This window comes from Mytilus galloprovincialis, chromosome 11 (assembly GCF_965363235.1).
Source record: "Mytilus galloprovincialis chromosome 11, xbMytGall1.hap1.1, whole genome shotgun sequence".
NCBI classification, from domain to species: Eukaryota; Metazoa; Mollusca; class Bivalvia; order Mytilida; family Mytilidae; genus Mytilus; species Mytilus galloprovincialis.
In genome coordinates, this window is record NC_134848.1 from 41,857,987 (window position 1) to 41,885,437 (window position 27,451).

General features: G+C 31.9%; 2 protein-coding genes and 1 long non-coding RNA gene across 3 annotated transcripts in view; 2 read left to right on the plus strand and 1 right to left on the minus strand.

The window, feature by feature from the left end:
- Positions 1–6,783: 6,783 nt before the first annotated feature.
- On the minus strand, positions 6,784–8,205 carry LOC143051152 (uncharacterized). The gene is made up of 2 exons (XR_012970617.1): positions 7,611–8,205; positions 6,784–6,960 (listed from the first exon to the last, which is right to left on the minus strand). It is a non-coding gene; the product is annotated as an uncharacterized LOC143051152 (long non-coding RNA).
- Positions 8,206–21,242: 13,037 nt separating this feature from the next.
- Positions 21,243–22,245, plus strand: LOC143051153 (uncharacterized). Its single transcript, XM_076224160.1, has one exon. The coding sequence runs from the start codon at positions 21,243–21,245 to the stop codon at positions 22,164–22,166; it is 924 nt and encodes a 307-aa protein (XP_076080275.1). The 3' UTR covers positions 22,167–22,245.
- A 59-nt stretch (positions 22,246–22,304) lies between these two features.
- The window catches only part of LOC143050755 (caspase-1-A-like), a 53,997-nt gene continuing 48,850 nt past the window's right edge, over positions 22,305–27,451 (plus strand). The window contains exons 1-2 of the mRNA XM_076223874.1: positions 22,305–22,592; positions 23,287–23,333. Coding sequence (XP_076079989.1) covers positions 22,305–22,592; positions 23,287–23,333 — 335 coding nt within the window. The remainder of the gene's footprint in view (positions 22,593–23,286; positions 23,334–27,451) is intronic.

The following is a 27,451-nucleotide window of genomic DNA, read 5'->3' on the forward strand; positions in this document are numbered from 1 at the left end:
AACCGATTTTGAAGATTGAGACGTGTAGATACCCTTTGAACAAGTTTAGTTTTTAGTATTTTTCCGTTTCTAAGCTTCATAATTGTTTTGTTAGTGAATTACCTAATAAAGGAGCAAAGATTGGCGTCCAGAATATGAACCAGCATACAATAATTAAAGTTATGTAAAATTGATAAATTTTTGTTCGGCTGAAAATGTCAAACGCTATCAGTATAAATTACCCGAAAAAGATAGTGTATATCAGGGTAGGACTGATGGCTGACTAAATAGTAGAATGGGGCTGAATATTGAAATACTACTTTTTGATAAATATTTCTAAAGTAATGAACTAGAGCAGTTCTCGCTCGGACACACACTCCATAATCTAGTATATTATAAGAGCATAAACCTGAAGCACGGGGAGGCACTCTACTGTCTCCACACGGCACTAAAGTCATAATTATCACTATAATAGTTATTATTATTATTATTCTTATTATTATTATTATTATTATTATTATTATTATTAATAATAATAATATTATTATAATTATCATTATAATTTTTATTATTATTATTATTATTAATATTATTATTATTAGTAGTAGTAGTAGTAGTAGTATTTTTCTTTTTCTTTTTTATTATGATTATTATTATTAAAATTATTATTATTATTATTATTATTATTATTATTATTATTATTATTATTATTATTATTATTATTATTATTATCATGATTATTATTATTATTATTATTATTATTTTTATTATTATTATTATTATTATTATTTATAATAATAACACAAATATTAACATAAAAGGGAAGAAAATTGTATTTTTTTAGGAAAACAATTTGAAACACTATTTGTCTAAAGATAGACGATATACGTCAATGGCCATACAGGTTTAGGATTGCTGTTATATATTGACTATATCTAAGTGTTATAGGTGAATAATATTGTAAGATTGAAAAGTATGTAAATTAAACTAAAACTTGTCGAAAACTTCAATCTGAAGGTGTATCGAATTAGTACTAATTTCTCTATCGGGTTTTCACATGATATCCTAATAGACTTAGATGTGCATAATATGCACGACGTAACTTTAAATATCGAATGTTTTTGGTCAGACGAAATTGATCACATTACTCAGATATTATTATATTTCATGTCGATATATGTCGAACTCTAAATGAAAAATATAAAAACAAAAATGTACATGTCGAAATGATTTTAAAAATGAAAAGTCATGCATTGAATATTCAGGTAAATGTACCAGACAACACACTGGATATCGTGTCTTGATCCTTTTTTAACAATACATTTTCACTACGAAATACATATTTTTGAAAAAGAGAACATTTTTCCGAATTTCCATTCTTTATACTGACTAATAGATCGTCTAAAACAGTTTTATTTTCGTCAAACATGCTTTGTCAGTAACGTTTTTGGAAGGTTTCAATAAAGAAAATGTCCAGTGGCATAAACACAGACTTTACCAGCACATATTGATGTTATAAGGTGTAAATTCAAGATTTGATTGATAAATAATTTTGTTACGGAACCATCTCTTGTCAATAAAATATAATAGCATTTGGTTCTTAAATATAGCTGACTATGTGGTAAAGGCTCTGCTCGTTGTTCAAAGCCATAGTGTGGCCTTCGTTGTTGATTTCTGTGCCATTTGGTATATTGTTGAGGTTGGTTCATTGGCAATCATATATGTAGCACATCTTCTTTTATATATAAAAACCAAAAAGCAGAAGCAGAAAATAAAAATCATTTTCGAAAATTTAAAACAATGAGTGCAATTATATGCATTGATAAACTAACTGACTGAACGGTATGGGCTTTTCTCATTGTTGAAGACTATACGGGATCTACAATTGTTAATTTCTGTGTCATTTGGTCTCTTATGAAGAGTTGTCTCATTGGCAATCAAACCACGCCTTTGTTTTATCTTTAATAAGTGAGCAGTTTATTTGAAGAACTTTGATTTTTTTTCTCAATTTTGACGTTTCCATGGCAAACGCCGGCCATGTGAGAAAAATATATCGTCAAAGAGAACATCTACACATGCCAGGAAAAATTTTATACAGTTTTACTTAGATTGAATCCGTTTGAAATTTGTTGCTATTGTTTCAACGGTAATATTGATCATTTCTAAAATTCGGAAGACACATGTCACACTTACTTAAGACATTATACATATGATTGATGTTTCATTAGATTTGATTTTATATTGTTTAAGAACATTCTCCATGAATGTGTTTTCTATTGAGTCAAAGTTAAAAGTTTGCCATGATTCCATGGCAATGGCAGACATTTTGAAAGTTAATGCTTGTTTTGAAAGTTCAGGGCAAGATAACTTGATAAGTATACAATACGTAGGTTCTGCAAAGTATGGATCGACCGAGATGAGTTGCAGGAATTTTTTACTGTCACTTAAAAATCAGGATATGTTGGATAGGTACAAATATAATTCTTAGCAACATACAACCTACGGACCACTAATGGTATTGTTCCAATGGTTCTTTATCGAGCAGAGAGCAAGATATTCTGTCTTTAAGAGACATTGAATAATACATCCCCACTTTATTGATTTTTTTTTAAATTTGATTATGGTATTACATTTATCTATTTGAATTCTATCTACATTTTGTCCCAATTTTTTAAGACCTGTGTTAACTGTCGTAAAAGAGAATTATAAGCTTACTGTATCTCGCTTCTTGGTGTTTTTTTTCGTGTGTCTATACATATTTTTTCATGATTTGATTTATGTTTAAAACGCAGTTTAAGCTGTACATGTACTGGTATTTTTGTGATTTTTGTGATTCAAATGAGTTTGAAAATGACCAAGAACTTGTCTTAATATTCTTAAGATAGAGCTACATCGGCAATATTCTACTAATGCCATGTAAACATTTATCAACAAATAAGTCGTAGTTCCTGTATGCGTTTTATAATTCTACGATTATTTATGACAATTATAATAATACAAAAGAAGATGTGGTATGATTGCGAATGAGACGAATCTACAAAAGAGGCAAAATGGCACAGACATAAACAGTTGTAGGTCATAATACTGCCGTCGACAGAGATCAAAATCCATACCGCATAGTCAGCTATAAAAGACCCGAAATGGCAACGTGAACCAATTTAAACGAGAAAACTAACGGCCTAATTTATGTAAACAAAATGAACTAAAACAAATATGTAACACATAAAAAAAACAAAAACCACTAAATTATAGTCTCCTGACTTGAGACAGGCACAAACATACAGAATGTGGCGGGGTAAAACATGTTAGCGGGATCCAAACCCTCTTCTTACCTTGGACAGTGGTGTAACAGTACAACATAAGAACGAACTATAAAATCAGTTGAAAAAGACTAAACTCATCATATTGATAAAAATAGTAATACAACATAGACTTGACTTGACCAGGTACTTGTATATTCCAATAACAAAAAGACAATACGTAGAGATCTGAGATCACTCTCATTTACTGACAGCCACTTCAAAGCCAACGACTAATTTAAAAAATTAAAAATATCCAATAACGTGAAACCTTGCTCTTAATTGGTATAAAATTGTTTATACTCATATTAATATTTGTTTCTTCATCTTACTGCTTTCCTCCGAAGTTAATACGCCAGATTCCAGTATTATTTTTAAATGTCAATAGCGAGGGGTTATGGATATGACCTGTGTTTGACCCAGTCTGGAGTTTCCCATGTGATGTCTGTATTTGTAGAATACATTGCTACACGTTTTAAATCCTTTAAATCGTGTTGGCGATTGAGTTATTTAGACAAACAAATAAATTTCACAGTCTTTAAATGTCATATTTTTTTGTTAAATATCTTTCATCTTCGATTACATCAACTTTACACATGTGTTATCTTGTAACATTAACCTTCAAACCCGACCCTTACCGAAAAGTCGGATTTCCGGCAGCGTTGATCTAAACGTTACACAAACTATGTAATCAAAGCGCGAAAGCGCTGTAAAGGCAGTTAATTACAGGTTGTGTGTATTTCTAGTCCAGTTATACCATTATCTTCCATAGAACAGAGGTGGTTTGTAGAATTTAAGATTCAGAGTTCTTTTGTACCTAGTTCACCTATATCTATAGTCTATGTTTACAGTATATTTTCTGTGCCTCCCATGACATGTATTTTTAGCCATGGCCTTGTCAGTTTGCTTTAAATTTAAGAGTTTGACTGTCCCTTTGGTGTCTTTCGTCCCTCTTCTTTAGACATATAAGAACTTTTCCTTTTCAATATAAATAGACTATTTTTAATTATTGATTGTATACGCATATTCTATGACTCCCATAAAAAATAGTTCACAAAGATTGACTAGTCTCTGTACTGTGTTTATAGCAAGAACACCAAGTAACATAATGGTAAATGTACATAGTAACATGTCAACTTTTTTGATGACCATACCTGGCAACTGTCAGTATTTGCAGAGTATTTCCCCCATCGAGCTCAAGGCTCCCAAATGGAAATTTTGTAAGAGCAATTTTGTCGACTATTTTAAAGAAAACAATTAATTCAACAATGGCTATGAGCTTGTTAATGCACGAAGAAGCCAAAAACCACATTAGAATATATTTGAAGGGAATCAATGACAAATCGCCCCACTTTAAAAACAAGAGTGCACACACTGAAATGTCTCGCCTTCTTTACTAATCATTGATATTATGTTGATAATCCTAATAATAAAGCTTTATTACAACTGTCACATAATCTTAACATAAACCAAGAAAACTAAACATTGACAATTGAACCATGAAAATGAGGTCAAGGTCAGATAAACCATGCCAGGTAGGCATGTACAGCTAACAATTCTTCCATACAACAAATAAAATTGACTTATTGCTTATAGTTTAAGAAAAACAGACCAAAACACAAAACTTAACTATAACCACTTAACCATGAAAATGAGGTCAAGGTCAGATGACACCTGCCAGTTGGACATGTACACCTTACAATGCTTCCATACACTGAATTTACTAGACCTATTGCTTATAGTATCTCAGATATGGACTTGACCACCAAAACTTAACCTTGTTCGCTGATCCATGAAATGAGGTCGAGGTCAAGTGAAAACTGTCTGACGGGCAAGAGGACCTTGCAAGGTACGCACATACCAAATATAGTTATCCTATTACTTATAATAAGAGAGAATTTAACATTACAAAAATTTTAACTTTTTTTTCAAGTAGTCACTGAACCATGAAAATGAGGTCAAGGACATTGGACATGTGACTGACGGAAACTTCGTAACATGAGGCAACCATATACAAAGTATGAAGCATCCAGGTCTCCCACTTTCTAAAATATAAAGCTTTTAAGAACTGAGCTAACATCGCCGCCGCCCCCGGATCACTATCCCTATGTCGAGCTTTCTGCGACAAAAGTTGCAGGCTCGACAAAAAAACTGCCCCAACCTGGATTACCAAATCGCCCCCACTTGTGAACCGTGTTAAATCCCGTTAATATTACTCCTGCCAACTGGTCCCACCTAATGGAAATCGGTGAAATCTAGATAAATATATTATTAACCAGGATGAATTTAGTAATGCCAACTCACCCCACTTATGGAAAAAGATGTTATCCCATCGAATATAAGTTCAATTCCATATATTGCATTATGATACATTTAACAGGTTTCTTTTCAATTGTTATGCAAATAACTAAGCTTCAAAACTTAGTTATTCTTCAACCATCAGGTTTTTTTTAGAATTATAATTTCAGTATATATCAATAATAGTAAGTAAATTAATTTTCGGTTTGTTTGTATTCTGTGTACATTAGTTTTCATTAAAGTGGTGCGAGTTTTTATTTTTAATTATAATATATTATTAATCTAAATATTTATTTTTAGTAAGTAGGGCGAGTTGGCAGGAGTAATATTAAACATGATTTAACCAATTTCACATGTGGGGCGATTTGATAAATCAGTTTGTGACGGTTTTTTAAAAAGTGGGGCGATTAGCCAGTGGGGCGACTTGTCCTGCTTCCATTTGAAGGCCCCCTTGAAGGTTTTGTATGACTATATGAACCATCTTTCATGTAAAACCCCCATGTGCATTTTGAAAAGTTGGCAGATATGTTTCTAACTCCAGGCAAAATCTACTGGTATGAATGAAAAAGAAGTTTTCAATTAAGGCTCTGTGGCCATAACAGCTGTCTCATTAGCATTTTAACCACTTCCAATATTTGCAATTAAAACAATAGAAGAAAATTATTCAACGCAAAAACAAAACTTACTTGTAAATATGAAATTCTCTTTACGGTATGAGTTTTTCTCATTGTTTGAGATTGTACAGTAGTACATATACCTGTAACTGCTTATACCAATTTCTTATTCACTTTTGCTTGATTAACTCACTAAATATCATATACATTGTACCACATCTCCTTATTTTTATAAGCATTCCAATAACATGAACAATTGTAATTCAATTCTATATACCAAAGCAAAATGAACTGCACCACTTTCATTCACTAGTATGCATCTTTTGGCAAAATACAAGTTCTTAAATGACAATATATATTTATTGATAAAAAAAAAAAAAATTAGTATATACATTTTGTAACTCTATAAACAGGTATAAAAAAACACAGCTGTGTCATAACTTGTGAAATCTTTGCTGAAAACACAGCCATTCATGGTATTTGAGTAATTCCATATGTGAAGCTCAACATTAGCTCGTCAGTTGGTGGTGGACAGTTATAGTTCCTTTCTGCAGGCTAGGATGAATGACTTTTCAGGAAAACCAATTTCACAAATCAAAACTTTCCTCTAGATTTCTCCTACAATATTCATCCAGTTTAGTTCTTTTGTTTTAATTGGACACCGTCCTGATTTTTAATTTTGCAAACCATTCAGTCTCTTGCTTGCAAATGGTGCATGAAATTAGGATGGGTATGGCAGTAGACAAGTCTCTTTAAAGTGGGTTTGTGCCCTGAAAAAAAGTTTTATAACTTAATTTTTTTGAAACTTGTGCAACACACATACCTAAATAACTATAACATAGAAGAGAGCAGCATTCGTGTAAATGTTTTGTTCCTGTTATCATTGTCATTGATATTTTTTTCAGAAAGCCTGAGGCATAGCTCATGAATTCCTGTCATTACATCCTAAATTAACATAATTACTGCTAGAATAATTATCAGTATGATATACGTACACTATCATTGTACAGCCCAAGTCTTCAGTATATATAATTGTTGCATTCATTCACTCCTGTGTTCAGTCGTTCAAAAATATTTAAACATCAACAAATGAACTTTAATAAGGACAAGAAAACACTAGAAAAGATACGTACATACAACCCGTGTTTAAGTGTATTTGAGAGAAATATATCTGGTTAAACGATTTATAAAGGAGAAATATATCTGGTTAAACGATGTATAAAGGAGGAAAAATTGTAGATATTGCATAACGATGCTTTCTACCTAATAGCACGTGGATATGTTTACATATTTATACTTGACCCAGTATGACCCGTACCTTGTAGGTCACCGCCGTCGACTAGACTACAGTCGTGTATAAGACACCTGTACTATTTGTGTGAAGTAAATGTGTTTGTTCTGTACATTTAAATTGTTTTACCTGATAGCAAGGACGTATATCTATCCGTTTCCTTCTCAATTCACTTTGTCAAATTCTTCAAGCTTCTTCAAAACATACGTATTACTGCGCCCGGAAGTGAGAAAAATATGAGAAATCCTCGTAAAATAATGCTATTTTCAATTTTGTGGAATCCATTTTGTTATATTTATTATACAAAGATAAAAAAAAGTTACGATTAATTATGAATTTGCATATCATTATACGGAACGTTTATGGACTATTTTTCCCATAGCTGTAAAACGGTCATTTTGGCGGGAAATCATGTACACATACACACGTAGATTGGCTGGTACCCGATCGTAATGTTACACATCACATACACAAAAAGCTAATACCCGGAACGTAGTACCGGGAACCAGGATAATACGTAGACAACATACATAACTAATACCGAAATATTGAAAACGCTTTACAGTTTCTCGTTCATAAACCGAATTCCGCTTTGAATTATAGAAGATGCAATATTAATCATGTTCAGTCGACTTTTCATTGTTATATCAACATCTGAACTAATTAAAGAATCTTTAGATGTCAGATAACACTCGAAATTGACCCGACCTCTTTCCGCACGGAATACACATAATGATAGTTTGTAGTCAGGTTGACTGGTTATAATTCAAAATACACACTCATAACAAGTTCTATAAAACAAACAAAACACACTGATCGTTTCTTTAGTCCCCAATGTAAATGAAAGAAATAAAAACCATATCATACCATAAAAAGAAGAGGAGAAATTCGAACATTTCCGGATCTATTTCTGGCCAAAAGACCCCCTACAAAGATTGCGTATGAAAAGATGAACCTCATGACTTAAAAGTCAGGCCTTAAAGCACTGCCTTTAAAAAAGTAATACATAGCATTTAATAGAACAAAATATTATCAAAATTCAATAAAAGGTCTTTTTGCATGTAACCTTTCCTTTAGTATGTAAAAGATATCAGCCGATAACAATCCATTCTGTAAAATATTAGACAGGTATGAAGCCGCACTACAATTGGTAGAACCCTGTTATCCTATAACATAGGATAAAGTCCCAAACTTTAAACTCAACGTTAAAAGATAATGAAAATATAATGTTGCTTAAACGTTACTTTTTTTGGTTGAATTTCTCTAAAAATCGCCAGACAAGAACTAAGACCGGGTTGAAATCCCTTGTATACGCTTCGCTTCAGGGCGCACTTGGATACTTCAGGGTGTTAAAATAATTATATATCAAAATGATCAACGGGTATGAATGTGGATAACTTAAAACATCTGTAATAACTTCACGTATTCCTAAACACTCAAAAGGAATTATTAGTCAACCTCTTAATCGGACATTTAAAAAAAAAAGCGCTTATTTAATCGTTCAAACAGAACAAATTTATTACTTATACACCTTAACACATAACTATGGAAATGAAATTGTTGCGCATGCTGATACTTTAAATACAAGTTTTTTTTAAAGAAAATAAATCAAATAGTAAGTGTTTAACCTTGAAATCATGTATCTTAGGCCGGTGACCAAAGTCGGATTTATAAAATTTTATATCGTCAAAAATGGTACACGGCTATATCATATATCATTAAATTCGGAAATGTGTGTTCTTTGAGATTTTGCTGGTCGGCAAATGAAAATATGGTGCAGTTTTTCAGAAATCTTGATCAAAGGTCATATGTCGTTTTCAAGGAAAAATAAAATTGAATATCCATCCCCAATTTAAATACCCTTTTTACAGTAGAATGATTGAAAACTTAAATTTATTTTCTTCCTTATTCAATTTTTTATCCAAAAAGTGGAAATCTATCTATATAAAATTATGAGATTTCCGAACACACGAATGCGACTGTACCAACAATGGGGTAGTTTTCAGTTTTAAATGATGTCCTTTTTTCAAATAATAAGAACAACATCTGTCAAAACAAATTTATAGACAATTATAAAATAATATGTATTTATTCATATAACCATCTAGTATACATCAATGAAAATGTTTTTTTTAAGATTTAGCCATATATACGTTGAGTACGCTACATGCAACACATACAACACAAATTATTTCAGACCATACTTATAGTTAAGTTTTTACAATGTCATAAAATTGAGAATGGAAATGGGGAATGTGAGAAATTCCCGCACCCGGAGGCGTCCTTCAGCTGGCCCCTAAACAAATATATACTAGGTCAGTGATAATGAACTACAAACTAATTTCCAAATTGTACACAAGAAACTAAAATTAAAATAATACAAGACTAACATGACGATTTCCATGAAATAAATTTGTATCAATAGGAAAATTCAGTATTGGTCCATAGTGTTTAAAGATCACGACAACATTATTAAGCCACGAATCCCATAACGATATTGCGAATATCAATGTTACACTTCAGACATTTAACGTGTTGTGCCTTGCAATAGAGTGGTGGTCAAATGTGTGTGTACCATATATAGTGAGCTTTTACCCATCACCATTGGACATCATCGTCATTACTAAATACACTTTGGCCATTTTAATCTATTTTATGTTTGAAACTCAAAATATATCTAATAAAAAGCCAAGGAAAAAACCCATCTGTGATCGACAGTATACACAAGCCATGATCACATGACTTTAGTCTGTGCAATGTTTCCGATTGTCGTGGTCGTTATGCCCTACATTCTGGTATGTATAAGTGATTTGATATCTGAACTAGGGATAGCATGTATATCACACTGCTGATGGGAAAAAAAATATTCTGTGAATGTTCTGGTAATATAGAATACAGCAGTTTGATTCCCAGAAAAGGTTTATTATGGCTATATGACAAATAAGCATTGACAGACTTTCCTTAAATATTCTGTTTCAGAGAATAAAATTCCTCGTCTTGGTTGTATTTTTTCTTTACAACAGATGCAAGCATATGAAAGAGAGACGAAAGATACCAAAGGGACATTACAAGTCATGAGTCGAAAATAAGCTGACAACGCCATAGCCAAAATATGAAAAAATACAGAAGACAAACAATAGTACACATAGCACAACCTTTGATATTCGTGACTTCGGTTTCTTGAATTGAGCCGGTTGCCATTTTGTCTGTGTGTCTCAAAGGAACATTACAGACAACAGTACGTAAGTTACCGATGGTGATGTTTTAAAAAAGCTAGGGGAATTTCGGAAAAAAAACAAAAAATAGTTCACTTTTGTTGTGTCAACAACATGTTAACCCGTGTCATGCGAATCAAAAGTATGAATATATAACAAACAGGAAGGAAACACCAATTAATTGCAAATTTTCTGATCTGATCTGACACTTAATATCTAAAAATTGTAAACCGCAAAAAAGACGTGCTAGTGAGTTGGGCCACGACAGAGCTTAAAGGTATCATTATTCGTGATACGGTTATATAAAACCCTATTTTGTGTCTATTTCAGTCGCAAGTTCTTCATAATTAAGTACATGACACCACAATTAAATTTCCACGTTCGAGACTCAGATGTTACAATTGAAACAGAATCTTCTAAACCTTTCGGGGGCACACGAGAAAACCCCTTGGTTTCAGTATGTTTCGTGTTTATATTTGGTTGTCTATGTAGAGTTTTGCATAATTTTGTTTGTCATTTACGTCGTTCTTCTTCTTTCACCATGCCGTTTTGATATTATCGTCAACTAATCTGTTTGGAATGCCCCTTAAAATTCTGCGGCCTGTTTTAAGTAGTCAGAAGTACACGCCTTTCCAAGAAGACTACATGTATATTGTCTCAACAAGCACCAGCGTAAGGTATCATTTGAGATGTGTGCACAGTATACGATGGCGCAGAGGAGTGTAGTAAATTGAGACCTAGCTGGGGAACTGACATTTGGAAAGTTAAAATCGCCTTCCAAGATTTGTCATAAATTTTTGTTTGTAGTCCTCAATCCGTCTCAATATCAAAGAAAAGGGTCAAGATATGAAGCGAAAATTCTAATTTCTGTAGTATCCTGTATCACAAGCTAACTGGGAAATGTAAGTACTGACTGAATAAAATGTAGGTAAAAAAGAGAAAGGAAATCTTCAGTATATCTGAATTTTGAAATGAAAGAACTAACCAAAAGGGTTTACTTTAGGTCTTTACAAGGTTTTGCATTTCAAATTGCAGGGCGAACTGTAGATATCACTATGTAATGTAGGTCCGTGTAACACTTATCAATTCAAAGTTTTAAAAAGTTTTGAAATTTTGGATTTTTGGAATTTTGATCAAAGTTTTAAAATATCAAAATTTCAAATTGTGTAAAAGTTTTGAAATTTTGAAATTTTAACCAAATTATTAAAATATTAAAATTCTAAATATTGTTTTTAAATTTGATAGTTTAGGATTTTGATCAAACTTCTAAAATATTAAACCTTACGTGCAATTTTGATTATTTCACTTTTTGAAAGTTTGATTTTTTAAATATTTGATTAAAATATCAAAAATAGAAAAGGGGCAAAAAGAGGGGTACCTGGAAACAATAAAAATTGAAAACATACTGATACTTAAAAGTTAATGTATGAAATAAAAACCACAGGCAGACAGTTGTAAGCGATGAAAAAATGAATGACAAAATAAATATTTCTCAAAAGAAGAGAATTCATTTCAAAACAAGACGTACGGATCTGATATTGGCGATTTTACTTGCTAGTTTTTCTAGCACCCATATTTAAGAAGAAACAAGAGTAACAGTAAAAACTGAACAACTCGCAGTAGTTCAAATTGTATGTTTAGGTTGAGCATGTATATATATTTTCTACTGAACTCTAAGCAATAGAAAGGCTCTATACACGGTGTATCTCTTTTGATTTCATTTTTTTCTGTTTTGCTCGACGACTTCTTACTTTCTGCAATCATGTTGGCTAAAGAATATATCATTTAATTTGTTCTTTGGAAGTTGTTGGCCCTAAATATTCAGCTTTGGGCGTTCCCTAAGAATGTCGATTCAGAAAAGCACTTCGGTTGTATGACGATCATAATTATATTGCCTTGTATCAATGATTTTAGTTAATTTTTTTTTTTTTTTGGTACGGTAGGAATACTGAATGCATGGTGTCCCAATTAAGGTTGTGCTAGTCTACAATGTGGAAGGTTTTTAATATATTTATATCTTATTTACGCTGAAATTAAGAGTACTAAGACCAAATATTAATAGATTGGAACCGAGATACTGTTACAAGGTATCTACATAAACTCATCATAGATGGATACCGGGATATACATTTTGCCGGTTTTTGCGCCAGACACGCGTTTCGTCTACAAAAGACTTATCAGTGACGCTATCAAACTTATAGCTCTGGTTTTGTAAAAGTTGAAACCATTCATGTCATATATAAACGTATACCATAAACATTATTTTCAGCATTCATATGTAACTATGTAATAGTTGCCGCTGTACTACATTAAGCGTCCATCTATCTATTTGTAGGTGTCGGCATTTTGAAAATTGAAAATTCTTTTCAAATAAAAGTTTATATCAGCGATATACTTAATAAAATTGTTAGCGCTTCGACAAAACAACAACACCCTACTTTTAAATGGTTGCTCCCTTCTGGACAACGTTTGGACTGGTTATCATATACGTACATGTAGCTCCATTATAGGTCCTAAATCAACCACTGTTTTTAAATAGTAAATAAACGGAAAGGAATTTTTTTTTGTATAAAGGGATATTATTGTTCCGTATTTGCATTTTGGTATTTGAACATTTAAGTTATCGTACGACAATCGACTTTTAGCAAGCTAAAAGAACACAGGTACATCCAGTCAGAATAGGGCGTGTAAAGAGAAGCCACAGTGTCAGCTGCATGATGGATTTTTCCATATTTGGCCATACACCATTGCTCTGGAATAACCAGTACAATGTAAAACGCTGAATTTTAAGTAAAGAATTCAACAACGGAACGCTGAAAACTGAAATTTGAAAGTCAAGAAAATAAGAACCGAAAAAAAAATGAAGAGGTGTTTGGCCAAAGTGAAGTTAAAACATATCAAAATCCATCTATGAAGGCTACTTTGTCCGAGGGAGTTTAATCCTAAATTTCTTCGTAATTTGTACGTAACTAAAATATTTTAAATTATCGATTTTTTGTTGTCAGTGACGCATATTTCATGAATGTTCCGAAACAAATTAGCAATAAATACAACAGAGAGAGAGTGTGCATAATGAAGACATAACCTTTCAATCAGTTTCGTGAATTGAATTCTGGAGCTGGTGTATGGCAGTAACTGCTAGCTTTTATAGTAGTCTTTTGTTAATTTATTATCATTGCCATTTTGATTAGTTTCGTTTGTCTCCTATTCTGACATAGGACTTGTATTTCCTTTTAAAGTACGTTTTACTGTTCGTATTTCTGTGTGTGTTTCATTCTTTATTGGCTAGAGGTATAGAGGAGGGTTGTGATCTCAAGAAACATGTTTAACCCCGTGCATTTGTGCGACTGTCCCGATTCAGGAGCCGTTGTCCTTTTAAGTCTTGTATGATTTTAATTTTAGTTCATTGTTATATTTCGAAGTTTAGTATGACATCTATAATCACTAAACCAGTACACTTTTTTGTCTAGGGGCCAGCTGAAGCGCGCCTAGTACAACGTTCATTGTGACGCATATATATACATTAAATATTCCTTCCGTGTTATTTCTTGGAAATAAATCATAAAAGGCAATTTATTATTGTCATGCAATCGATAAAAAAGAAAACAAAACGTTTAAAGTTGCATGCGACCGATGCGATTTTTTGGATCTACCTTCATCAGGAACGTCAAAAAGGTGAATAATACTATTTGGTTTACTGCGAGTTGGTCAGTTTTCACTGTTACTTCTAAATGTTGGGCACTGGGAACACCAAATAGCTCTGAATTATTTATCTCAAACGCTAACCTTATATGAGAGATTTAAATCGACTTATTTAGTTCCGGTTTAAATAGGTGTAACAATTTTTTTTTGATAGATGCACAACCTTAAAATTTCAGGATACTGTTATCCCATGTGATGTCTAATATGTTTTATATAAAAAAGGCTTCTTCTTTCCATAATTTATTTTGTAATTAAAAATGATTTGATATATTTCGTGCTATTTATTTATAACTAAGAATGATTGTTATCAGAGCCGTGTTTACATCACTGTTTACAGATACCCCTCTTTTCGCCCCTTTACTATTTTTGATATTTTAATCAAAGTTTAAAAAATCAAACTTTCAAAAAGTGAAATAATCAAAATTGCATGTTAGGTTTAGTATTTTAAAAGTTTGATCAAATTTCTAAACTATCAAATTTATAAACGATATTAAGAATTTTAATATTTTAATAATTCGGTTAAAATTTCAAAATTTCAAAACATTTACACAATTTGAAATTTTGATATTTTAAAACTTTGATCAAAATTCCAAAAATCTAAAGTTTCAAAACTTTTTAAAACTTTGAATTGATAAGTGTTACACGGACCAATGTAGACTTGTGCATCATTCGTATTTATTTTATTATAAACAATTTATTTTCAAGCGAATAGAATGAACCCGATGATAGATGTACATCTATGAATTAAAGTCTCAATTATATGCGTAATTTTGGGTATATTTCATTATTACACCAATCAACTGTGTCAAAATACCCCAATTTACTGTAAGTTTGTAAAAATAAGTCAATTATTCTACGTCTGCATTTCATAAAATAACACTATTTAAGGAATTTAAATGAATGTTTGCTTCTTTAAGATGATAACGCAAAGTTTTAACGGACTTTTAAGTTTGTTATCTTTTGGGGATTTTGTCGGATCCCTATTTCTTGAATAAACCATTGAAAAACTTATTTTGCCTCTTACATTAATAAAATCAAAACAACACACCCTTAAAAAAAAATTACGGACACCAACATAATTCAACGAAACAATAAAACATCAACAAAAACAAATAATAATAAGTACAAATATACAGGAAAACTATGTCCCAGCCCAATCATGGACGGGACACAACTATCCGGATTTTTTTAAGTAAACGATTGATGGATGCGAAGAGATTTTGAAATTTAAAAAAAATATCGTTTTAAACAATATGACCTCATAAAAACATGTTTACATGAATAACAAAATTGCAGTTTTATTACTTTATTGTAGATAGGATATAATCCATTCATCAGCGCTTTGTTGTATGATGTTGGAATCGGGTAAAATACAAAATTTTCCCGTCAACAATAGTTTTTACCTTCATAATTTGTCATCAAAAGGCTTTGAGGATAAACCTTTTTGCCTAATGCATAGAACATTATGTCTCAGGTTGAAATAAAACAAAAAAGAATTATATGCGATAGACAGCTTTTGAATAAAAAGCCAAATTGCATGCCACTTATGATTTGCATTTGATGTCAAATTTGCTGACCAAAAGCTGAAATAAAAAAAAAAATCACCATACGACTTTTTGACGACCAATCTTAAATTCAAGTAAAATCATTTTTCTTGGACTGTGCCAACTTTTAGCCGTGTACCATGAAGTGAAATTAAACTCCTTTAATAATCGACTTTTTCCTATCCTGTCACTGCACTATATTTTCAAAGAGCAGCAAATCTTTATTTCTTTCGCATATTACAACAAAATATGTATTGCTTATCTCTCTTTAAAGCCATTAGAAACGAGTGACCGATGAAAAATAATGTTCTTCCAATTCTTGAACCAATGCATACAAAATATCATAAACTTAGTCTTCTGTGCTCGAATTTATCATTTTTTTCGTGTAAATTTCGTATAATCGTCATTTTTTTTCAATCGGTCAGTGTTGTTGCGAAAATATGGCAGGTAATTAAAGTTCGTGTTTTGAAGCCGAAGTTTAACAATTGTCACCTGTTTGTCAACAATTGACGAAAAATAAACAAAAAAGCATGGAAATAAAGCACGTGTTAAGAACGTCTCGTCCTTTTTCTAAAAAAGTTCATCGGAAGATACCCAGAACTTGTTGATAAATATTCCGTATCAACTTCACAAATAATACAAGATGGTCTTGAAGTATATATTTTGCGTACTGACGTTTGTTATCATCTTAATTAAGTATTATAGTATTCTTTTATATGTCTTTTTTAGATATTCATTTGAAGTGACTGTGGTTATGTTAAACCACATACTTTGAACGGCAAAATTATTTCATTTATTGATATTACTTTTACTTAAGGATCTTGACATACTAAGAATGACAAAACTATTTTATTAAATAATACTACTTTTTCTGTTTAGTTTGTTTTTTATGAGATACATTTGACACGAAACTGTACTTATGTATCCCGTCATACTTTGAACCTTACCATTTTTAGGTCTTTCCACTTTTCTGTGGAAAGACCTATTGTTTTTCTTCTGATTATTTTTTTTTTTTTTTTTTTTTTCTTCCGCCTAATTTTGTTCTTGCGATAAACATTTGTTTCGCAATATGTCGCTTAGATATTTTGTATATGATATCGAACAGTTTATGCGCTTTTGAAATTTACCCTGCGTAAACGAATACTTTTCTTTGTAGGAGTTATCTCCCCAAACACTGTTTTCCTTGTTAGCGCATCTCCTTCGCAACCGTAAAAGATTATGACAAATTTATTTTACAAAATTGCTCGTTATATCCTTCGCATGATTTGTCCTATTTTGACCGAAGCAATATGACCGCTCCATATGAGAGTTATTTCCCCTTATGCATCTGATATAAGTGATATGAATTTCTATCTTATAAACCATAAGTGATAGAGACCTAGGATCTTTTGATTTGAGGTCCTTGGTCCCAAAAAATTAAAATTAGGTCAAGGTCAAAGGTCAAGGTCATATTCTAATATTTGAATTTGGCTTATTTTAACTTATATCCAAAGACTGTATAAGATATCAACAAATTATTTTTACTAAATTGTTAGTTGCGACATGTCGTAAGATGTAAATTTTTGATTGCAAGCGTACGTTGAATGTAAAAGGGAGTTTTCTCCCCTCTTGTATTTAAAAATACGCGTTTGGTGATTTAACTCATAAACTAAATATAATTAAGACCTATGGTCTTTTGATTTGAGGTCGTTGGTTTATGACCTTGAAATTGATCTCAAGGTCATAGCTTAATTTGACGTTCTAGATTTTGACCTTTGCTTTTATTCTATATGTATACATGATAAAGATATACAACTTTTAGAAAAAGATATCAAACCATTTAACCTTGAAAAAAACAACCGGAAGTGACCTTTTGTAAACCGGAAGTAGCTATTTTTTGTACTTTATTAATAAAAAAAGTATATAGAACCAGATATTTTTGGAATCAGTGTCAAGTAAATATTCAAATATAATCGGAAGTAACATTTTTCAAACCGGAAGTAACAAATTATCTCCCTTATTTAAAAAAATGTATGGAAACAATATATTTTTGGAATCAGCTTACTAGGAGCTATCATTTGACGATTGAAATGACATTTTAAACTTAGTTTCACAACTTTTCATATCAAAATACATTGTTTTGATGGAAAGACCTTCAATTGTTCTCTGAACAATTGGTTTTTAATTTTATTTATTATTATTACTTTTACTGTAAAGTCTGTTTTTTGTTATATCTACTTTACGTGAGTCTGCATTTATGTATGCCGTCATACGACAAAATTATTTTTATGTCTACCTGTGCGAATTTCAAACGCGAAATTTTACACCAGTAATGAAAACCTTCTATCATTTATGGGTAGACTTTACATAGTTAAATTCAGCCGTATAAGAAAAGCAAAATGAGAATGTTAAATTTGATGTATGCCTTTTTGTGCTTCTTTGTTACATTTGTTGTTTATGTAGTGATATTAAGATGATAACACAATATTGACTGTTATACCCCTATTTTTGACATTTTTACTCTTTGAGTATGTTTGTTTTGTTCGTGCATCGTTGACAATGTAATGGAATTTGATGCGACTGTCATACAAGTGAGAGGTTTAGCTAGCTATAAAACCAGGTTCAATCCACCATTTTCTACATAAGAAAATGCCTGTACCAAGTCAGGAATATGACAGTTGTTATCCATTTGTTTGATGTGTTTGGACTCTTGATTTTGATTTTTGATTTTCCTTTTTGAATTTTCCTCGGAGTTCAGTATTTTTGTGTTTTTACTTTTTTTTAACATGTAAATTCAGATAATAGTTTATTTTAAAGACATCCATGCGTATTGTGGTCACCGGATTTTTACGAGATGGGTCACCCTAAGGTCACCGTATACGGAAAATATGTCGGGTGAATTGCTTGATGGAAGGAAGTAATTCAAATAAGTAAACTTCTTCTATTTCAGACCTATAATACTTCAATCTTTATATTTCGTGTTTTAATTGCCTACTTTTTTATAAAATAAATTGTTTGCTCATTGTTGAAGACCATACGGTGATAAAGTTGTTAATTTCTGTGTCATTTTGGTCTTTTGTGAGAAGTTGTTTGATTGAAGAAGAGTTTGTTATTTCATTTTAATTATTTTTGATTTATAATGTAAAATGTTTACTTTTCTTGTTTAACAGCCATTTTTGTTTATCTTGATTCAATTCTTCAACATATATATACAACAGATATATTACATATTACAAAAAAATATCACAAGGCAATGGTTTTAAGTATAATCACATATATAATCAGCACATTGACTAGAAATTAAATGTTATGACACCTTCGGGTCTAGTACCAGAATATTATTCTTTAAAAAGTGTTTCTCGAAAACATTTCTCATACATCTTGCATCACACAAATATTCATACAAGTAAGTTGTATAATGTTTTACAGTGTATTTGAATAGTCTAATAAGATCAACATTACTGTTTAAGTTTTTAAGTGGAGTATGGCCACGAAGTGCCTATATTGGCCCTATGAAATAACAACAAAATAAATATTAACCAGGTTGATCCTTTATAGCTAAAACATATCTACCAATATTGTTGCTTGTTATAATTTGAAAAAAAATTATTTTGATGACGTCACTAATGTGACGTAACACCCGACATTAAACCGAAACGCTCAAAACATCAAAATTCTCGACGAATTTCACACTTCTTTGTCCAATTTCGCATTGGCCGCAGACCTCGACCAAAGTAATTCTTATCTCATTTCCATTGTTTGACAATTTGAAATCGTTTGCAACAATATTTAGCGTGGTCGAGGCCTGCAGCCACATCGAAAAATAAACTTTTGCAAACAAGCAAATCCGGATTCGACACTGTCATTTCCGAGGTACGGATAGGTTATGTGGCGAAATGTCTAATACATTTACCACGAACTTGCATTAAAATAGAAACAATGTATATAGTTCAGCTTTTTATAATATTTTGAATAAATTTCATCATATTTCTGTTTTTCTTGTGTGTGTTTTGAAATTACATTGCGCATGTTTTTTACACTTCTTCCAAGCAGAAACATGGATGTACAGGCATTTGCCGGACGGTGACATATTCGATATTTTTTTTACTTTCTCTGACATAGACTGTAAACCATTATGTAAATCGTGCAACTGAAGTATGCTTTTCTTGGAGATTACGTATTAAGGTAAGTCAAAATTAATTTACGGATTTAAAATAAATAGCAAAAAGTGGAATAAAAAGTTCCGTAGATTTGTCAACTGCCGACAGAGTTTTTTTCCCCGTAGTTACAACTGTTTTTATTCAAACAGGACAAATTAATGGAAAATAAAAATAACTAGTAAATAATAAATTAATTGGGACTTAATTCTAACGTTATTGTATACTTGAAAAGGATTTTGAAATGTATTTTTTAAGCCCGGCTTGGTTAACTTTGTTATGAAAAAAAAATGGGGCAACTTTCGATTAAAGTCGAATTTATTCTACGAAAACCGTCTTAAAAATAGATTTATTCACTACACTAAAGCAGTAATACATCTTTACTCAAATTATTAAACACAAAAAAGGAAATGTCAAACAAAAGCAGACGACTAGCTTCAGTACCAAGTTTAATTTATATACCACTTATTTACCTAATTAAATACGTTTGACGACGTGGAGTAGTGGTTACATCGTTAGGCTGGAGATGCTATGCTTTAAACAGAAAGGGTTCGCGGCTGCAATTTTTTTTTTTATTATTTTCTTTTTAATATTATTAAACCTACATGTAATGCGCTATTATCATTCTGGTGATTGTTTGAATTGATTCACTGAATATACTTTTTTTCATGATTTACTGATTAATTGATAACATTTTTCTGAAACGTTTATTTTTGGCCTTTGATTTTTTTTAAAGAAGATATGGTTATCCAACGAATTATTTATATATAAATATAGAAATTCCCTTTCTGATGTGTAATAGAAATAAAACAAGCTAAGATACCTGCATACTACATTTGTAATTCAGTCTCCCATATTAAAGTGATCAAATATGATATGATCACAATATGGTTACAAAATATGGTTAATGCATATGGTTACTGTTTGTAGTGTAGTAGGTCAGTGAGTTAGGACTAAAAACTACATATTTTATTTCATATTGTCAGTTCAAATTTCATCCCTGAACACGCATTTTTATACACAATAATTAAAAATAAGTTGTTTGATTTGTTGCTCTGTTTCGTTGTGATGGGTTGCTGTTCATTATCACATGCATCAAATCTCCGGCTCTAAACTGAAATCGTGGTTCTTGTATTTATCTTAATTTCTTTATTTCACTTCAGAATGCCTGGAAGCGGTCCAAAGTCTCACCCTTGCGTTCTATGCAACAAAAGAACTAAACCACACGAAAGAAGATCAATCAATAAATCTGTAGCAAAGTATTTGAAGAAGAATTTTTTGATTACACATAAACAAGAAGATAAGATATGCAATACATGTAGACACAAATACTATGTTAAGGAAACCAGACCATCTCCTGTTGTACAACATTTATTATCTGACGATGAAGATTATGCTCCACCAGCAAAACGTAGATCTACAGTTTTATCTAGTCCACCATCAGTATCTCTTTCAATACCTTCTACATCAAAAAGCCATTCATACTGTTTCATATGCAAAAAGCCTGGACCAAAGCTAATTGTTGTTCCGTCGCAAACAAGATTTTCTACCTTTCTTAAAAAAGAGGTTATAATTCCTGCAGGATGTCGTTGTTGTCCGGGACATTTGACGGAAGATACTTTTACAGAAGATGCAATTAGTAAAATAAACTGTTCAAATGAGAATGTCATCCTTAACAGATCTACAATTATGGATCTTTTGAAGAAGTTAAGATACACAGCCTTACAAAATGAACAATCAAGAATTGACTTTGATACAGATAAAGTTTTATCTGACTCTGACTTTATCAATTTAACCGGTATAAATAAGGACAACTTCAATGATCTTCATTCCTACATCAAAACTTTAGTAAGAAATACACCTACACGAAGCACCAGAACTTCTCTTGGAATTTTCCTTTTTAAATTAAAGTCTGGAATTTCAAATAAAGTGCTATCTACAATTTTCAACATATCAAGATCAAGTTTACGCCGAGCCATTTCATGTGTCAGACAAGCTTTAGTTCAGAATTTCGTACCTCAAAATTTGGGTTTTAAACACATCAGCCATGATGATGTCGTTAATCAGCACACACGACCACTAGCTTAGACTTTATTTGGGGATGGAACAAACACACAGGCTATATAAGTGCTGGATGGCACGTACATCTATATCCAGAAAAGTGGAAACTTTCATTTTCAAAGAAGGTCATAGAGCTTACATAAGGGACGACCGCTGGTTAAACCAATGGTAGTTGTTACTACTACAGGGTACTTTGTGACTGTTTTGGGAACATACTTTGCCGACTGCAAAAATAATGATGCGGCAATCCTCAAACATATGTTAAACACAAATGTAGAAGATATCAAAGAATGGGTGCAAGACAATGATGTGTTTGTAGTTGATAGAGGATTCAGGGACTCATTGGAGCTTCTTGATGATTTGGGGATAAAGTCACAGATGCCAAGTTTTTTAACGAAAGGTCAAAAACAGATGACAACAGATGAAGCCAATGCAAGCAGATTAGTTACTAAGGTTTGTACCCCTACAACCAAAATAGTGTAGTATAATTCTCAAAACTAATTTTGAAACTGCGTCACTTTATATAGTATCATGCTAAGATATTTTTATTTTCTTATTCGAACAAAGCACACCCAACTGAAATATGCTTATATTTACTGATAAAACTACCGTATGAATATTGTGACACTAACAAAAATAAAGAAAAGTAACTTATAGAACTGCATATTTTTTTTGTTTTTCAGTATTAACAGTTTTTTTTTACTCATAAACATCAATTAAACAAACAAAAAAACTCACCTTCCATAAATGTTGTTCATTCTGCACACGTAATGGTATTGCTGTTACATTTCGCAAAAGTGAAGATATGCATTTATATAACATAATTAATATTGCCATACAGAGTTTTATTTGCAACCAGTCATGAATTTCAGACATTTTGCTTAGAGCTGTTTTCTCAATGCATGTAGTGAAAAGGTTTGGATGGCTTTCTTGCTTTTTTTTTTATAAATGTTTGCTGAAGCATCCAATTTCAAGTGACCAATAGCATTATATTAGCTGAAACCCTACCTATCTTTTAATTGCAATAGTAAAACTTTATTAAAATGTTTGAGCAGATAGCTATATAAACAAAGCAAGCAAGCTAACTAAACCTTTACTTTACATGCTTTAGAAAAATAGCTCTAAATTACTCTTTTTCTCATTCTAGGTCCGATGGGTAGTAGAGTCTGCTAATGCAAGAATCAAGAGATGGAAGTATCCGAGCCATGTTTTACCAAATAAACAAGTTCCATATATCGGAGATTATGTTTGCATTGTATGTGGAATATCAAATAAATATTTGCCGCCGTTGTCTCCAGGTAAACACTCTTACTATTAAGATAGCTCGTAGTGGTAACTGTGATTAGTAATGTATATGTATATAATCAAATCATAAATAGTGATCAAAAAGAATTTGCGATATTTTAAAGACATTTTTTTCACTAGGAAATTCACACTGAGAGAGCTGCCTTTTTCCAATTAGTTAAAAAAAATATTTTTAAGTAAATGTATGTAAAAAAAATCCTTCTCTAAAAAGTATTAATCACTTTTCCCTAACTATTCAACAGATAGCAAATTAAACAAACAAGCAATTTAAACAAAATTTAAAAGACAAATGAAAAATAATATTGTACAATATAACATGATAAAAATATGGTACAAATAAATAGATTGATGACAACATCACACAAACAAGGGAGGTAACTACTTTTAAAACGGACAAAAAAGTACCCGGTCGTTAAAGTATAAATGCACAGCGGTTGTCATATCAATATTATTTTAATCGAAGAAAATATCGACAGATGCAAAAGTATTAATCAATCTAAACAATAATGGTGCGTGATCTTTTAAGTTTGAAGAGGTTGATCTAAGATGATAAGATAGAACCGTAACCTGGTAACTAGCCTCTAGTACACATACAGCAAACTATATATTTGGCGAGGGTAGGGCTCAAGGACTCCGGAACTGGAAAAAATGACGCAAAATCTTGTATTCTAAACGTTTCTTCCGGACCCTTTGTTAATCTAAAGCTCAAGTTTTTTTTTAATTCATCTTATTATATATCACGGAGCAAAATATATATAGACAGTGTAAGACTTAGTATTTACATGTAGAAAGAATATCAAAAGACATATGTTGGATAAAGAAAACAACATTGTAATCCACAAAGTCAAGTGTGTAGCTATTTTTAGTTTAAACATATTTATTTATAGTGGATTGGTAATTTTCCTCCCGAATCGCGGATCGAACCAGGAAGTTTTGTTTTTGTAGTCCGGTACACTAACCTATGTTGCTATTGTATAATGGGTATGAATGGTCTGGTTCCTTGTTGAAGACCCATCAGCTACCTTCATGACGAAGAACAGGAATATAAACCCTGTTCATTAATAATTTGTATTTTTTCTATGTATTGTGTGCGTTTTTGTTCCCGTGTATATTTACTCCACATCTCTTTATTTTCTATTTAGGGCATAGACATGGCTCAATGCAAGTTTAGCCTTTCAATGTTAAAGGTCATATATATGCTTTTTTTATTATTTGATGCCGAGGATTGTGATTTCTAGCTTTAACGTAACCCATGTTAGCTTTTTAACTTGTATTTACAGCAATGTTAGCCAGTTGTGTGTTCTGAATATATTGTTACATTTTTATTTTCCATGAAAAAAGACTTTGTTTCTATCTCCGGTAGCTATAGTGGTAACTTCTTAAAACATGTTTCGAACAATATCTGGGCATCGATGAGCATGTACAATTGCTTAACCTTACATGACCATTCTTTAGTCTTCGTAGGTCTATTTCAACTTAAAGTCTTATTAAGTATAAGACAAGAAGAACAGATCTTTGAATATTGAAGTCAAGGTCATACAAATCGATTACTTAATTGGTGTTCCGTTTATGTCGCCGCAGAACAAAAACAAGCTTGTTATTTTTTATGTTGTTTTAAAATTTTAATTTGACTTGAATTTATATGAGTATATTAAATATACATGTATGGCAAGCTAAGTCAGTTTATATCTTGTGTCTCGTCTGTCTATACCAAAGGCCAGGAGAGCTATTTTGATAGATCAGGATGACTGATAAGCTGTGTATATTATAAAGTAATTGGAAAATGCATGGTATGAAGACATCACCAAACACCGTATGCAATATTCAAACAAAACATCCAAAGATTACCCACCAACAGACGAGGAGCTCCGGGGGGGGGGGGTGGGGGGGGGGGGGGGGGCTCTCAACACAAATCCAAGAGCACAGCAAGATGTCAACATATCCAATTCAAACTTGGTGACCTGGGAGAAAAACATTTAAACTTTCCAAAGACATACAAGTCCCCCCTCTGAACTTTTTATTAAGGATATGTGGTATGATTGCTAATGAGTCAACTATCCACCAAAGTTCAAACGGAGTGGACGTAAGCAATTATATATAGGCAACCATAGAACCTTCAACAATAAAAAAAACAACATACGGTTTAGTCGACTACAATAGTCCATGAAATCCAAAATATGAAAAATATGAAACAGTTCAATTGAGAAAATAACGGCCTTATGTTTAACAACATAAATTACGGAAAACAAATATAACAGACATTAACAACATATAACCACTGAACTACATGCTCCTTAGTTAGGTCAGGCACATGCAACAGGTGGCGGGGTTTAACATGTTTGATAGCGCTCAATATTCCCCTGAATCAGGGACAGTTTTGCTACAGCACAACATAATAACAAACTATACAAATCGGCGGAAAAGGGCTTAACGCATAATATTACTTCATGGTCATCTGCAGTAAAAAAGGACAAAAAGTAATTGCAGTTACTCATAGCTAGTTCATAGCAAAAGAAAAATAATACAAAAATCATGGATCAAAGCAAACATATCAATCAATGCACATCCAACATCCAATGGCTTTAGTGTAAAGACGTTAATAACAGTAAGAGAAAGACACGACCTTGTGCAATGCCGATTCATAGGTATCAACAGATTATATTTCCTTGATGTGTATTTCAATAATATTTAGTATGGTATAAAATTATTTATAACAAAATTAACATGTATACCAATGAGAACAATATTCAAAGATATTTTAACAAAGACAATTGGTAGTTAATCTTTTAAAATAAGTTTATTTAAAGAACTGCTAAGTTTGTCCTGATCATTTTATTTACATGCATACAATTTCTATAACATTATTATTGATAAATACAATATTGCAGAAGTAGCGAAAAAAGATCTTCAAGTGAGGGAATTTGTTTGTGACCTAAACGAACTTTGTTTGGATATGCTTATTATGAATTCATTGAAATTCACCATACCTTCATTTGGTGTCAGCTCATTTTTTATGTTCCATATATGGGCATTATGCTGTTCGTTTTCTGCGTTCGTTTGTTCTTCCGTTGATCCGTCTGTTTCGCTTCAGGTTAATGTTTTTGGTAAAGGTAGTTTTTGATGAAGTTGCAGTCAAATCAATTTGAAACTTAGTACACATATTCCATATGGTATGATCTTTCTTATTTTAATTCCAAATATAAAGTTATGAACCTCAATTTCACGGCCCACTAGACATATAACATGATATTGCGAGTTGGGCATTCATGCACCTTTGTAACTTGCTTTTCGGTATGAGCCAATGCTCCGTGTTGAAGCTGGTACTTTGACCTAATATAGTTTTACAAATTGTGACTTGGATGGAGAGTTCTCGCATTGGCACTCATACCACATCTTCTTATATCTATTATCTTTCGATCGGTTTTAAATGGGTCTGGAGCTGGCATGTCAGTTAAAGCTAGTAATTGTTTGTTAATTTATGAAATTTTAATTTTGCGTTGTTTCTTTTGTTACCTATTTTGACATCGAACTCAGATTTCTTTTAAACTGAGTTTTTCTGTGCATATTTTTGTGTAATTGTTTATTCTACATTCTGTTTCTATAGTTGTATAACAGGATGGTTGAGATGGTACTTTATGTAACCGTAGATCCGTACAAGGGTTACTTCCCTGGATTTGTTGTTAGCTAACCGTTGCAAATGGTAACGTGTTTCCTGAACTAATTTAACCTTAGATATAAAAGCCTAATAACAATTAACAAAAGAATACTTCCGGTAAGTATACTAAATGGAACCCTTAACCTAACAATGGAGTACAACACAAGGGACGCTTAATTGAAGCTGTGACGTAACCTTACTTCAAAAGTTGATATATGACTATAACCTTTTTGCCTTACAGTACTTTAGTGTTTTGATTTATAGATAATGTGGAATTATGGTTTCCAGTGCGCCCCTGGTTCTTATTCAGGGCCAAAGTGTCACTGGTGCAAAGGGACAGTATCACGTTGTC

Excerpts from the sequence above, each read along its gene's own strand:
- LOC143051153 (XM_076224160.1), top strand. The coding sequence starts at position 21,243 with ATGCCTGGAAGCGGTCCAAAGTCTCACCCTTGCGTTCTATGCAACAAA.